The following is a 14,173-nucleotide window of genomic DNA, read 5'->3' on the forward strand; positions in this document are numbered from 1 at the left end:
AAGTTTATTATAGAAGAAAATCACAGATTATGTAGCACTTCTTTTTGGTTATCAACTTTTATCACAAGTTAGTTGGAGCTTAATTTTAGCTAATGAAGAACTCTGACACAAAATGCTTAGAACATATCAGTGTACTTTTGGCTCTGAGTCATTTGTTTATATGAACAGAGATAAGTTGAGATCTGTATTTCTCAACGTGCACTCCACAGAACGCCAGTTCTCAGTGAACGAGGGTGGATGAGCCCCTTGGGGGATGAGTATGGAGGTGCTGGGTTTGGTCAAGCCAGTCAGGGAACGCTGAGTCATAGCTAAGCCAGGCTTTATGTCTGCAGGGCTTTCAGAAAGTTAGAAGTGCTAATGTGTGGGCTTAACATCTAAATTAGTGTCTGTAAGGCTCTTCCCAAACCTTATTTGACTTTGGAAACCTTGATTTGTGTTTTTTTCCCCCAGTAAGAACTTAAAGAACTACAGAGATGATTTGGGAAATTCTGGTCTACCCAGAGAGATCAGTAAATCAGCATTTTAGAAAAAAATGTATATTAAATTTTACTTTCCTTGTCCCTTACAAAGCAAATCTTTGTTTACAAAAATAATTATAAAATTTATTTTGGATTCTTTGGAGAAGCTGTTCTAAATCCTCTGAAGGGCACTACTCTTTTGGTGCTGTCTTTTATAACACTAATCTGATGAGTTCACTGCATTTATGTTAACGTTTTTGAAAATTAAGTTGTACATATCATGGGAAAGCTCAGACAACGTAATGTGCTTTATGAGCCAAGAACCTAAAGGAAAAATGCCGACATCCTGCTGGGCCGCCGGCCTGTTCTCTCCTGAAAGGCAGCGGGCAGCAGGGAGGCTTCCGTTTGTTGCTTCCTTTAACAGCACTTTCAAAGATTTTATCCTTAAAGAGATTTCTTTAAATGGATGGATAGATACTAATTTAGCAGGGAGAGCCTTCCTTTCTGAAGGACTTCCTGTTGCTTTTTCTGATAAGGATCAGCACCTCCATGGAAATGTGGGTTTATCTTTGAAGTCTAAAATGGCATCAGTTCTGCACCTGCCTCTCTTGAAGAATGCCCTTGAACTGTTTCCTGAGGTTTCTTGGGTGAAAGAGATGTAGCCCAGCAAATAGAGTATAATAGCAACTTTTGATCATGTTTTATCTAGGTAATATTCTGAGAAATAAATAAAAAGGATTTTTGCACAAAGTTACATGTTCTTCGTATGAGAGTAAATTCTTATCCATCAAATACAGTAAAGAATGAAACCATTTATTTTGAAGCAGAATAAACCTTTTATATTTCTGTTCATTTTCTTGACATTTATGAAAGTCTAATTTTTTTATTCTGATTTCTTAGATGGATTAAATTTCTGATTTTATTAGTAATCCTATGCTGTCGTTAAGAGTTAGTTTCAAATCTTAGAATTAACATTATACAAAATATATCCATCGCATCTATTATTTCCAGAAGAAATAGCTTAGTTACTAAAAGTAAGTAATTACAGAGAAAACATAAAATATATATTGGAGTCATGGGGTAAACTTTTTTCCAATTTAACGCCAGACTTAAATTATTATTTAGTTTTTTTAGTTTACTCTCCCAAATGGCTGTCCTCTATATCCACCCCAATATCAAATACAGAAACAAACAAGTTTTGTTTTGAATAATAAAATAGTAATCTGTCATCTTATAAAAGCTGAGAAAATACTCATTTCATTAATTTTTTTCCTTGTCTTCTTAGCTGATTTTGGACTCTCCAAAATCGTAGAACATCAAGTACTCATGAAGACAGTATGTGGAACCCCAGGGTACTGCGGTATGTTCTGTAATACTGATTGATATTTTACTTCTTTGTATTCAAAGTCCTAATATCTCTATTTGAGACATAATTTGATATGAGTCTCCATGAGGAAGGTGTTTATAAATGACACTCAGACCAGCTCTTGCTCTGCATGAGGGGTTCAATGATGTTGATTTTAGGGTGCCCCTGCAGGACAGCAGGGAGGTGGGAACCAGGAGAGGAACAGGAGCTCTGTCCCTGGGGACCAGGAGAAGGGACAGGATCCACACCTGGGGAAGCCAGGAGAAGGGAAAGGATCTGCGCCTGGCGACCAGGAGAAGGGACAGGAGCTCTGTCCCTGGCGACCAGGAGAAGGGACAGGAGCTCTGCGCCTGCCTTTCAGGGAGTAGCTGCTCTTCTACTCAGGAGTAGAAACAGACTCTCCAGGGCAAAGAACAGGGAAATACCTTTGTGATTGGGATTAAAGCCATGAACCCTTTGTCACTTTACTCACGTGCTGTTTGTTAGGAAGGTGTGTGAGGAGACGTGTCGTTCATTCCGATGGTGTGCAGGACTGCAGGGAGCGAGGGTGGCCCCTGGTTCTCATTGATGGCCCTGGTCTAGCCTCACTAGAAGGGCAATAGGTGGGGTTTCCCAGCCAGAGGCCCTGGAGATAACACAGTCCTCACATCCTTGCCCATCCTCCCAGCCTCCTGGAACGGGCTGAAGGCACCCTGAGTACAGGCCACAGTCCGGAGACAGAACAATAGCGTTTGATCCAAGACAGCATGAAGCTCGCCCCCCTTTTTTTTCTTGATGACTCTCTCAATCTGGCAACAAGCTAAAAGCCAATAAAGCTTATAAGAATTTCTCAAGTTTTTCTGACTCATGAATACATCACAAATTAATTAAAATCTGTGTTACAAAGAAAAGAGACAAGATTTCAAGTTACCAGTCGTAAAACTATCTATCATTTTCTCTTAAAACTATCTATCATTTTCTCTTAGGGCCGTCATTTTTTTATACAAATCTTCCTCCACTTACTCATATGTTCACCTGCTGTATTCAAGTCAGTGCTTGGCACCAGGAAGATGCATTTTCTTGCCCCCTCCCCCACTCCCATGGGCTCAGAATCTGTAAGGAACGAACGTGAAACCAAACATGTATACCTTGAGGAATGCCATGTTATGCTTATGGAAAGGCCATTATGGAAACATAGGAGAAGGGTGGTTTCAGCGTTATCTGTCCTGTTCTTCTATGGGATTTATGTTTGTTAGTCACATCATGTCATAAGTAGACACGGAAGAATGACATTACTAACTCATTTTAACAACTTTTGAATTCACAGAAGTCAGACTGGAACAGTGCATTAAGAAAGCCACTGAAGGAAATGCATGATTAAATGTAGGATTCACAGAATGTTAGTGCTAGAAGGAACTTTAGTATTCATCTAATAACATTCTCATTTTACTAAGGTCAAAAGAGTATGACTTGCTCAAGATTCCAAGTCTAGTTACTAGAGGATCAGGGATGAGAATCCAGGTATTCGAGGTCCTAAAAACAGAATTACAGAAGGAGGTGGAGCTAACCCATTCCAGTGCTCTTGCTGGGGTAATCCCATGGACGGAGGAGTCTGGCAGGCTGTAGTCCATGGGGTCAACAGGAGTCAGACACAGCTGAGCACATACACATCACACTAATCAAAAAAGCAACATAGAAAAATCAATATAGTTTCCCTTCATAGCAGTATATATCATTTACAACTTTCAGTTTAAAATGTTCCTTATTTTAATTTTTGAAACCTCAGAAGTGTGGGTCATTGTAAGAAGTAAAAATCCGAACATTGTTGCTCAGTCGCTCAGTCATGTCTGACTCTTTGCCGCCCTATGGATGGCAGCAGAGAAAGACAGGGAATGTCCTCCACCATCTCCCGGAGTTCACTCAGACTCATGTATCTCGAGTCGGTGATGCCATCCCACCACCTCATCCTCTGTCGTCCCCTTCTCCTCCCACCTTCAATCTTTCTCAGCATCAGGGTCTTTCCAGTGAGTCAGTTTCTCACATCAGGTATCCAAAATATTGGAGCTTCAGTTTCAGCATCAGTTCTTCCAGTGAATATTCAGGGTTGATCTCCTTTAGGATGGACTGGTTTGATCTCCTTGCAGTCCAAGGGACTCTGAGGAGTCTTTTCCAGCACCACAGTTGCAAAGTATCAGTCCTTCAGTGCTCAGCCTTCTTTATGGTCCAACTCTCATATCCGTGCGTAACTACTGAAAAAAACCATAGCTTTGACTACATGGATCTTTGTCAGCAAAGTAATGTCTCTGCTTTTTAATACACTGTCTATGTTTGTCATAGCTTTTCTTCCAAGGAGCAAGCATCTTTTAATTTCATGGCTACAGTCACCATCCACTGTGATTGTGGAGCCCAGGAAACTAAAATCTGTCACTATTTCTACTTTCTCCAAACATAAGACAGATGTTGATTTCTCTGATACACTAGAGATCTGGAGGTAGGCAGTCCAGGTGGGTTCCACAGCTATGGCTCTGCAGGTGTGGTGGATCTCAGTGTCAGGGATTCAGACTTTTTCTGTCTTACTCTACCATTCCTGAGTATGTTTCCTCACAGTCCAAAATGACTGCTTGAAATCAGTCATTACATCTGCATTCTACAACCAGAAGAAATAAACTCTACGAAAGCACATTTTCATGTTAAATGCACTTCCGGAAGCCCCACGTGTCACTTCCACTTGTATCTTATTTGCCAGTACTTAGTTCCAGCCCCAGAAGACCAGAGAAACTGCCAGTACATCCTTACTGGACATGCCGCAGTCCCTCGTGAACTCGGGGTCTGTTAGCAGAGTGAGTGCTGCACCAGACAACTGTCTCTACCACAGGCTTACGAGCGAGATTGTCATTCTCAGAAAAACTGTGGAAACCATTACAGTATGTTCCCTTTAGCCATCCTCTTCTTCTGTTTTTATACTTTTATTTTCCTTAACTGTTGCCTGACGACCTGTCCATCACCCTTCCTTCTAATCGTGCCATATGAACTTCTCCTTTCTCTAATTCATATGTCCTTGTTTGACCTCATCCTGAATTTCTTTCCTGCTTCCAGATCTCCAACAACACGGGGAAAAGAAGAACCCTGAGTTCTCTACTATATACCAGTGGGGCGGCCCATTTTGACCCTTCATTGCTGACCAGTTGACAGAAGCATTGAAAGAGGATTGAGGAGAGAATGAGACAACAAATTAAGGGTTTCCCACAACAGTAAAGCTGGTGGTCAACTTAGTAATTGCTATCTAATACTGAATTCTAAGTATTCCAGGGAGATAGGAAGGTTAGAGAAATCCTCTGAGAATTGAGCAGCCTGAAATGGAAGGATCAGGGAGAAATTACCCTAGTAATCTCTCAGAGTCCCTTATGGGACTGAGATAGCAGAGTCCTTTCAACAGCTTATTAATAATAGTGATAAGAGCAAGTCTTTCTTGTGACAGTACAAAATGGTCATTCCCAGTCAGTCAGTTCAGTCACTCAGTCGTGTCTGACTCTTTGCGAGCCCGTGGACTGCAGCACACCAGGCCTCCCTGTCCATCACCGGCTCCCAGTGTTCACTAAAACTCATGTCCATTGAGTCAGTGATGCCATCCAACCATCTCATCATATTGGGCACCTACCTACCTGGAGAGTTCATCATTCATTGTCCTGTCTTTCTGCCTTTTCATATTGTTCAGGGGGTTCTCAAGGCAAGAACACTGACATGGTTTGCCATCCCCTTCTCCAGTGGACATTTTGTCAGGACTCTCCACCATGAGCTGTCCATCTTGGGTGGCCCCACACGGCGTGGCTCCTAGTTTCAGTGAATTAGACAAGGCTGTGGTCATGTGATCAGATTGGTTAGTTTTCTGTGATTGTGGTTTTCAGTTTGGTCATTCTCTGAATAAATGATTGATCCATATTGATTCACTATGAATGAATGATTCATTCACTGGTAAAATGAACACTGAATGTGTTAATAGACTCCATGTTAGTCACTGAGATTATGAGTGAACACAGTATGATCTTACCCTTCAAGGATCTCATAGGCTATAAAAGAAGAAATATCTGTACAGGATAAATCAGAATTTGTTGTGATAAATTACATACTTATCTGAGCCTAAGGCTCAAGGATGCAGAGGGGAGTGAGTAATTAATCCTTCTTAGGTGGGCCTTTACGGAGGAGGGACACTGGAGAATTGGTAGGAGTTCAGCGAGTGAAGAGGCGGCCATAGACCTTTGTCAGCAAGCACAGGGACAGAGAAGGCAGGCGAGTGGCAGCATCTGGCAGCTCCAGGGACTATTTGCTGCTCGGTCACTTTGCATGACTACAGCATGGAGTCTTCGGTACCGAGAATGCAGATGGACTTGGAAAAGTAGGATGCACCAAATTTTAAAAGAATCTGTGCACTAGGCCAGGGGATTGAGACTCGCTTTGGGGGATAATATTGACCCAACAAAGGTTCCTCATCAGAGCAATTATATTTTAAAATCAAGTCTGTTTTATCAATATCCTGATAATGACATTATGACAAATGAATCTGAGAGAGAAGAGAGATCAAAGAAGACAAATTAGAAAGCTATTGTAGATGCTCTTTCCTGTCGATCCAGTAATTTATTTTTTAACATAAAATTATTATAAAAATACTATTTCCAACTCTTGCTTTGCCATCTTATGAGACAATGCTCTTAAGGCGATGCTGTCTCATAAGAGAGGCTTGTTTTCCATTTGTTTTTCCCTGGCAGATATCCACATCACCCTTGGGGCTGGGTAACGGGGTAGAGGGAGCTGAGTGGTTGAACGAGATCGAGGCAATCCATCCACTGCGCTGGAGGCAGAGGCTCCCCCAGGAAGGTGTGGTTTGCTGAACCGCACGACAGAAGGAAGCAGCAAGGATGCTGCAGCAGGAGGGGTCAGAGAGGAAATAAACGTGCTTTCAGGCTCCGAAGTGCTAGACTCACACTGCAGTTGTAGAGGCCAAGGCAGGCTTAGAAATAAAAACAGGAAAGTTTGATTACTTAATTTAAAAGGCAGGGTTCATAATATATATAAGCAGACATATATATTCATACAGTCTCTTGATCCAAAGGAAATACAATAGAATATTAACCCCAAGAGGGGGCAGGGGGGCAAGATTTTAAGGACCCGGTAACACTGGGGCACGGGCAGCAGGCAGCCTAGAGCAGAGAGAAGGTGCAGAGATGTGAATTGTTTCAACTTAATGTGATAATACGTCTATTCATCTGTCTCACAAACAATGAGACCTTTCATAGGTAAGGCTGAAGCCCTCTTCGAGGATCACCCTCAGTTCCAGCCCTTTCTCCCCATACCACATATAAGTACTGGTTTGTGTGTGTGTTTGTTTGTTTGTTTTAAGTTCATTGCAAAAAGAAAGTCATCATTGTGAGTATCAGTTTTCCATGTAGCCTTCTGAGAATATTTGGGTGAGGAGGGAACTGTCCCTTTATAGAAAGTGCTGAAAATGAGATCTAAGTGCAAGACTGGCGGAAATCACAGTCACGCTGTGAAAAGCACGACTTTACACAGAAACTTTGCGTTTACCTTGGACGGTGACAGAGAAGGGAGGCTGAGCTTGCTTCTTGCTTGATGTAAGGACGATTGTGTCCTCTGTGAATTATTCTTATGTACACTCTGTCGGATATCTTGAAGGCTTTTTCAATTACATCTTTGGAGAGAGTAGGTGTTTATGTTATACCATGTGTCATTTGTTAGGAAATTAAAAAAGGAAAGCTATCCAATCAGTCTCACTTACAGAACTTTTGCCCCAGGCTATTAATAACAGAGGGTTCTCCTATAAAAGAATCTCAAAGGAAAAAAGATCACAGATACTGTGTGTTTAAGCAAATACTCATTATTTCCTGGGAAATGTGCCCCGTCGAAACAGAACTCCAGGCCAGAAAACTAAAATTTGTGATTCAGATAAATGGAATCAATGACTAATACTCTGAAATACTCCATGAAGTATTCAACGTTGAAGAAATTCTCAGAATCTTGTTGGGAATAGAAATAGGTCTCAAGAAAAAAAATATCCATTGGGCATGGCTCCTGATAAATGTGTTACAATGTAACTATGCAATACTACTTCCAGAATATCTTAACTGGTTGAGATATTTAAAGCTTGAAGTTTGTGGGTGTTCTGCAGGTGGTGACTATAGCCATGAAATTAAAAGATGCTTGCTTCTTGGAAAAAAAGCTATGACTAACCTAGACAGCATATTAAAAAGCAGAGACGTTACTTTGCTGACAAAGGTCCGTCTGTCTTGTCAAAACTATGGTTTTTTCAGTAGTCATGTATGGATGTGAGAGTTGAACTATAAAGAAAGCTGAGTGCCAAAGAATTGATGCTTTTGAACTGTGGTGTTGGAGAAGACTCTTGTGAGTCCCCTGGACTGCAAGGAGATCCAACCAGTCCATCCTAAAGGAATCAACCCTGAATGTTCATCAGAAGGACTGATGTTGAAGCTGAAACTCCAATACTTTGGCCACCTGATGTGAAGAACTGACTTATTTGAAAAGACCCTGATGCTGGGAAAGATTGAAGGTGGGAGGAGAAGGGGACGACAGAGGATAAGATGGCTGTATAGCATCACAGACTCAATGGACATGAGTTTGAGTAAACTCCAGGAGTTGGTGATGGACAGGGAGGCCTGGCCTGCTGCAGTCCATGGGGTCACAAAGAGTTGGACACAACTGAGCGACTGAACTTAACTGAAACATACCCACGCCCATCATAGACAAGAAATACAAGATGTTAGAGTAGAAAAGAAAAACCAGTATGGAAGTGGTTATATAAAAGAATGTTTCTGTCTAATATCAATTATCTAATTTATTCATAGGCTTAGTTAACTGAACTATGTATCTTCATATTTTATATTCCTACTTGTGTATTTATCCACATTCTTTTTTTTTCCAAGATTGTATAAAGAATTTTATTTGAGGGTTTTTTAAGTTGAACTTTTGTTGTTGTTGATGTTTTTGTTTTGTTTTTCAGAAAATAGCAAAAATCAAACCTGAATAAAACTAAGTGCTTTAGAGAACAGTAAATGTTGCTATATTCTCTTCTCTGCTGCACAATCAAAATAAACATGATTTAATAATTTTATACTAATTTTTATTTTACTTTTTGAAGGCATGATTAGCATCTGTTTTAGTTTTAAACGTTTATTTTGTTTCATAATCTTTCCTTTTTAAAATTATTTATTTTAATTGGAGGCTAATTACTTTACAATATTGTAGTGGGTTTTGCCATACATTGACATGAATCATGGGTGTACACGTGTCCCCCATCCTGAAACCCCTCCCACCTCCCTCCCCATCCCATCCCTCTGGGTTGTCCCAGTGCACCAGCTTTGAATGCCCTGTTTCATGCATTGCACTTGGACTGGTGATCTGTTTCACATATGGTAAAATATTCAGGTTCCAGAAGCTATTAAGAATTTATTTCCTCTTGGCATTTGCCAGGTCTAATTATTATAGGGATAATCTTACTTTGTTACCACATTGATATATTCTAAAGAAATAACCTATTCCATTCACTGTACCAGAATTAGAATTTTTTGAGCAGTCTACAGTCAGAAGGGATTTCTGTCCACATGCAGATACATTACCATGAAAAATATTGGAAAATTTAAATGAGTAAAAGATGTAAATCTAATAGTCTAAACTACAAACTTTCTTTTCTTCCTTTGTCTTACTCATTTTATTTATTTATTTTTTTAGTATAAATTTATTTTAATTGGAGGCTAATTACTTTACAATATTGTATTGGTTTTGGCATACATCAACATGAATCTGCCACAGGTATACACGTGTTCCCCATCCTGAAGCCCCCTCCCACCTACCTCCCCATACCATCCTTCTGGGTCATCCCAGTGCACCAGCTCCAAGCATCCTGTAACATGCATCAAACCTAGACTGGTGATTTGTTTCACATATGACATTATACATGTTTCAATGCCATTCTCCCAAATCATCCCACCCTCGCCCTCTCCCACAGAGTCCAAAAGACTGTTCTATACATCTGTGTCTCTTTTGCTGTCTCGCATACAAGGTTATCATTACCATCTTTCTAAATTCCATATATATGCGTTAGTATACTGTATTGGTGTTTTTCTTTCTGGCTTACTTCACTCTGTATAATAGGCTCCACTTTCATCCACCTCATTAGAACTGATTCAGATGTATTCTTTTTAATTGCTGAGTAATACTCCATTGTATATATGTACCACAGCTTTCTTATCCATTTGTCTGCTGATGGACATCTAGGTTGCTTCCATGTCCTGGCTATTATAAACAGTGCTGCAGTGAACATTGGGGTACACGTGTCTCTTTCAATTCTGGTTTCCTCGGTGTGTATGCCCAGCAGTGGGATTGCTGGGTCGTATGGTAGTTCTCTTTCCAGTTTTTTAAGGAATCTCCACACTGTTCTCCATAGTGGCTGTACTAGTTTGCATTCCCACCAACAGTCTAAGAGAGTTCCCTTTTCTCCACACCCTTTCCAGCATTTGTTTCTTGTAGACTTTTGGATAGCAGCCATTCTGACTGGCGTGAAATGGTCCTCATAGTGGTTTTGATTTGCATTTCTCTGATAATGAGTGATGTTGAGCATCTTTTCATGTGTTTGTTAGCCATCTGTATGTCTTCTTTGGAGAAATGTCTATTTAGTTCTTTGGCCCATTTTTTGATTGGGTCATTTATTTTTCTGGAATTGAGCTACAGAAGTTGCTTATATATTTTTGGGATTAATTCTTTGTCAGTTGCTTCATTTGCTATTATTTTCTCCCATTCTGAAGGCTGTCTTTTCACCTTGCTTATAGTTTCCTTTGTTGTGCAGAAGGTTTTAATTTTAATTAGGTCCCATTTGTTTATTTTTGCTTTTATATCCAGTATTCTGGGAGGTGGGCCATAGAGGGTCCTGCTGTGATTTATGTCAGAGAGTGTTTTGCCTATGTTCTACTCTAGGAGTTTTATAGTTTCTGGTCTTATGTTTAGATCTTTAATGCATTTTGAGTTTATGTTTGTGTATGGAGTTAGAAAGTGTTCTAGTCTCAGTCTTTTACAAGTGGCTGACCAGTTTTCCCAGCACCACTTGTTGAAGAGATTGTCTTTTCACCATTTTATATTCTTGCCTCCTTTGTCAAAGATAAGGTGTCCATAGGTGCATGGATTTATCTCTGGGCTTTTTAGTTTGTTCCATTGATCTCTATTTCTGTCTTTGTGCCAGTACCATACTGTCTTGATGACTATGGCTTTGTAGTAGAGCCTGAAGTCAGGCAGGTTGATTCCTCCAGTTCCATTCTTCTTTCTCAAGATTGCTTTGGCTATTCGAGGTATTTTGTATTTCCATACAAACTGTGAAATTATTTGTGCTAGCTCTGTGAAAAATACCGTTGGTAGCTTGATAGGGATTGCATTGAATCTATAAATTGCTTTGGGTAGTATACTCATTTTCACTATATTAATTCTTCCAATCCATGAACATGGTATATTTCTCCATCTATTAGTGTCCTTTTTGATTTCTTTCACCAGTGTTTTATAGTTTTCTATGTATAGGTCTTTTGTTTCTTTAGGTATATATATTCCTAGGTATTTTATTCTTTTCACTGCAATGGTGAATGGAATTGTTTCCTTAATTTCTCTTTCTGTTTTCTCATTATTCGTGTATAGGAATGCAAGGGATTTCTGTGTGTTTATTTTATATCCTTCAACTTTACTATATTCATTGATTAGCTCTAGTAATTTTCTGGTAGCTAGTCTTTAGGGTTTTCTATGTAGAGGATCGTGTCATCTGCAAACAGTGAGAGTTTTACTTCTTCTTTTCCAATTTGGATTCCTTTTATTTCTTTTTCTGCTCTGATTGCTGTGGCCAAAACTTCCAAAACTATCTTGAATAGCAGTGGTGAGAGTGGGCACCCTTGTCTTGTTCCTGACTTTAGGGGAAATGCTTTCAATTTTTCACCATTGAGGATACTGTTTGCTGTGGGTTTGTCATATATAGCTTTTATTATGTTGAGGTATGTTCCTTCTATGCCTGCTTTCTGGAGGGTTTTTATCATAAATGGAGGTTGAATTTTGTCAAAGGCTTTCTGTGCATCTATTGAGATAATCATATGGCTTTTATTTTTCAATTTGTTAATGTGGTGTATTACATTGATTGATTTGCAGATATTGAAGAATCCTTGCATCCCTGGGATAAAGCCCACTTGTTCACTATGTATGATCTTTTTAATGTGTTGTTGGATTGTGATTGCTAGAATTTTGTTAAGGATTTTTGCATCTATGTTCACCAGTGATATTGGCCTGTAGTTTTCTTTTTTTGTGGGATCTTTGTCAGGTTTTGGTATTAGGGTGATGGTGGCCTCATAGAATGAGTTTGGAAGTTTGCCTTCCTCTGCAGTTTTCTGGAAGAGTTTGAGTAGGATAGGTGTTAGCTCTTCTCTAAATTTTTGGTAGAATTCAGCTGTGAAGCCATCTGGACCTGGGCTTTTGTTTGGGGGAAGATTTTTGATTACATTGTCAATTTCTGTGCTTGTGATGGGTCTGTTAAGATTTTCTATTTCTTCTTGGTTCAGTTTTGGAAAGTTGTACTTTTCTAAGAATTTGTCCATTTCTTCCAAGTTGTCCATTTTATTGGCATAGAATTGCTGATAGCAGTCTCGTATGATCCTTTGTATTTCTGTGTTGTGCTGTTGTGATATTTCCATTTTCATTTTTAATTTTATTGATTTGATTTTTTTTCCCTTTGTTTCTTGATGAGTCTGGCTAATGGTTTGCCAATTTTATTTATCCTCTCAAAGAAGCAACTTTTGGCTTTGTTGATTTTTGCTATGGTCTCTTTTGTTTCTTTTGCATTTATTTCTGCCTGAATTTTTAAGATTTCTTTCCTTCTACTAACCTTGGGGTTCTTCATTTCTTCCTTTTCTAGTTGCTTTAGGTGTAGAGTTAGGTTATTTGACTTTTTTCTTGTTTCATGAGGTATGCCTGTATTGCTATGAACCTTGCTTTTACCGTGTCCCACAGGTTTTGGGTTGTTGTGTATTCATTTTCATTCATTTCTATGCATATTTTGATTTCTTTTTTTATTTCTTCTGTGATTTGTTGGTTATTCAGCAGCATGTTGTTCAGCCTCCGTATGTTAGAATTTTTAATAGTTTTCTCCTGTAATTGAGATCTCATCTTACTGCATTGTGGTCAGAAAAGATGCTTGGAATGATTTAATTTTTTTTTTTAATTTACCAAGGCTAGATTTATGGCCCAGGATGTGATCTATCCTGGAGAAGGTTCCATGTGCGGTTGAGAAAAAGGTGAAATTCATTGTTTGGGGGTGAAATGTCCTATAGATATCAATTAGGTCTAACTGGTCTATTGTATCATTTAAAGTTTATGTTTCCTTGTTAGTTTTCTGTTTAGTTGATCTATCTATAGGTGTGAGTGGGGTATTAAAGTCTCCCACTATTATTGTGTTATTGTTAATTTCCCTTTCATGCTTGTTAGCATTTGTCTTACATATTCCAGTGCTCCTACGTTGGCTGCATATATATTTATAATTGTTATATCTTCCTCTTGGATTGATCCTTTGATCATTATGTAGTGTCCTTCTTTGTCTCTTTTCACAGCCTTTGTTTTAAAGTCTATTTTATCTGATATGAGTATTGCTACTCCTGCTTTCTTTTGGTCTCTATTTGCGTGGAATATCCATTTCTAGCCCTTCACTTTCAGTCTGTATGTGTCCCTTGTTTTGAGGTGGGTCTCTTGTAGACAACATATATAGGGGTCTTGTTTTTGTATCCATTCAGCCAGTCTTTGTCTTTTGGTTGGGGCATTCAACCCGTTTACATTTAAGGTAATTATTGATAAGTATGATCCCATTGCCATATATTTTATTGTTTTGGGTTCGAGTTTATACACCCTTTTTGTGTTTCCTGTCTAGAGAAGATCCTTTAGCATTTGTTGGAGAGCTGGTTTGGTGGTGCTGAATTCTCTCAGCTTTTGCTTGTTTGTAAAGTTTTTGATTTCACTTTCATATTTGAATGAGATCCTTGCTGGGTACAGTAATCTGGGCTGTAGGTTATTTTGTTTCATCACTTTAAGTATGTCCTGCCATTCCTCCTGGCCTGAAGAGTTTGCATTGAAAGATCAGATGTTATCCTTATGGGAATCCCCTTGTGTGTTATTTGTCGTTTTTCCCTTGCTGCTTTTCATATTTGGTCTTTGTGTTTGATCTTTGTTAATTTCATTAATATATGTCTTGGGATATTTCACCTTGGGTTTATCCTGTTTGGGACTCTCTGGGTTTCTTGGACTTGGATGATTATTTCCTTCCCCATTTTAG

General features: G+C 39.2%; 1 protein-coding gene across 5 annotated transcripts in view; it reads left to right on the forward strand.

Moving 5' to 3' along the window:
• Window positions 1-14,173, forward strand: part of CAMK4 (calcium/calmodulin dependent protein kinase IV) — a 255,441-nt gene that overhangs the window by 215,645 nt on the left and 25,623 nt on the right. For all 5 annotated transcript variants that reach the window (XM_070794140.1, XM_070794139.1, XM_070794143.1 and 2 more), the window contains exon 7: window positions 1,744-1,818. In XM_070794140.1, the coding sequence (XP_070650241.1) occupies window positions 1,785-1,818 (34 nt within the window). In that variant the 5' untranslated portion in view covers window positions 1,744-1,784. The remainder of the gene's footprint in view (window positions 1-1,743; window positions 1,819-14,173) is intronic.

Source organism: Bos indicus, chromosome 7, assembly GCF_029378745.1.
Source record: "Bos indicus isolate NIAB-ARS_2022 breed Sahiwal x Tharparkar chromosome 7, NIAB-ARS_B.indTharparkar_mat_pri_1.0, whole genome shotgun sequence".
NCBI lineage: Eukaryota > Metazoa > Chordata > Mammalia > Artiodactyla > Bovidae > Bos > Bos indicus.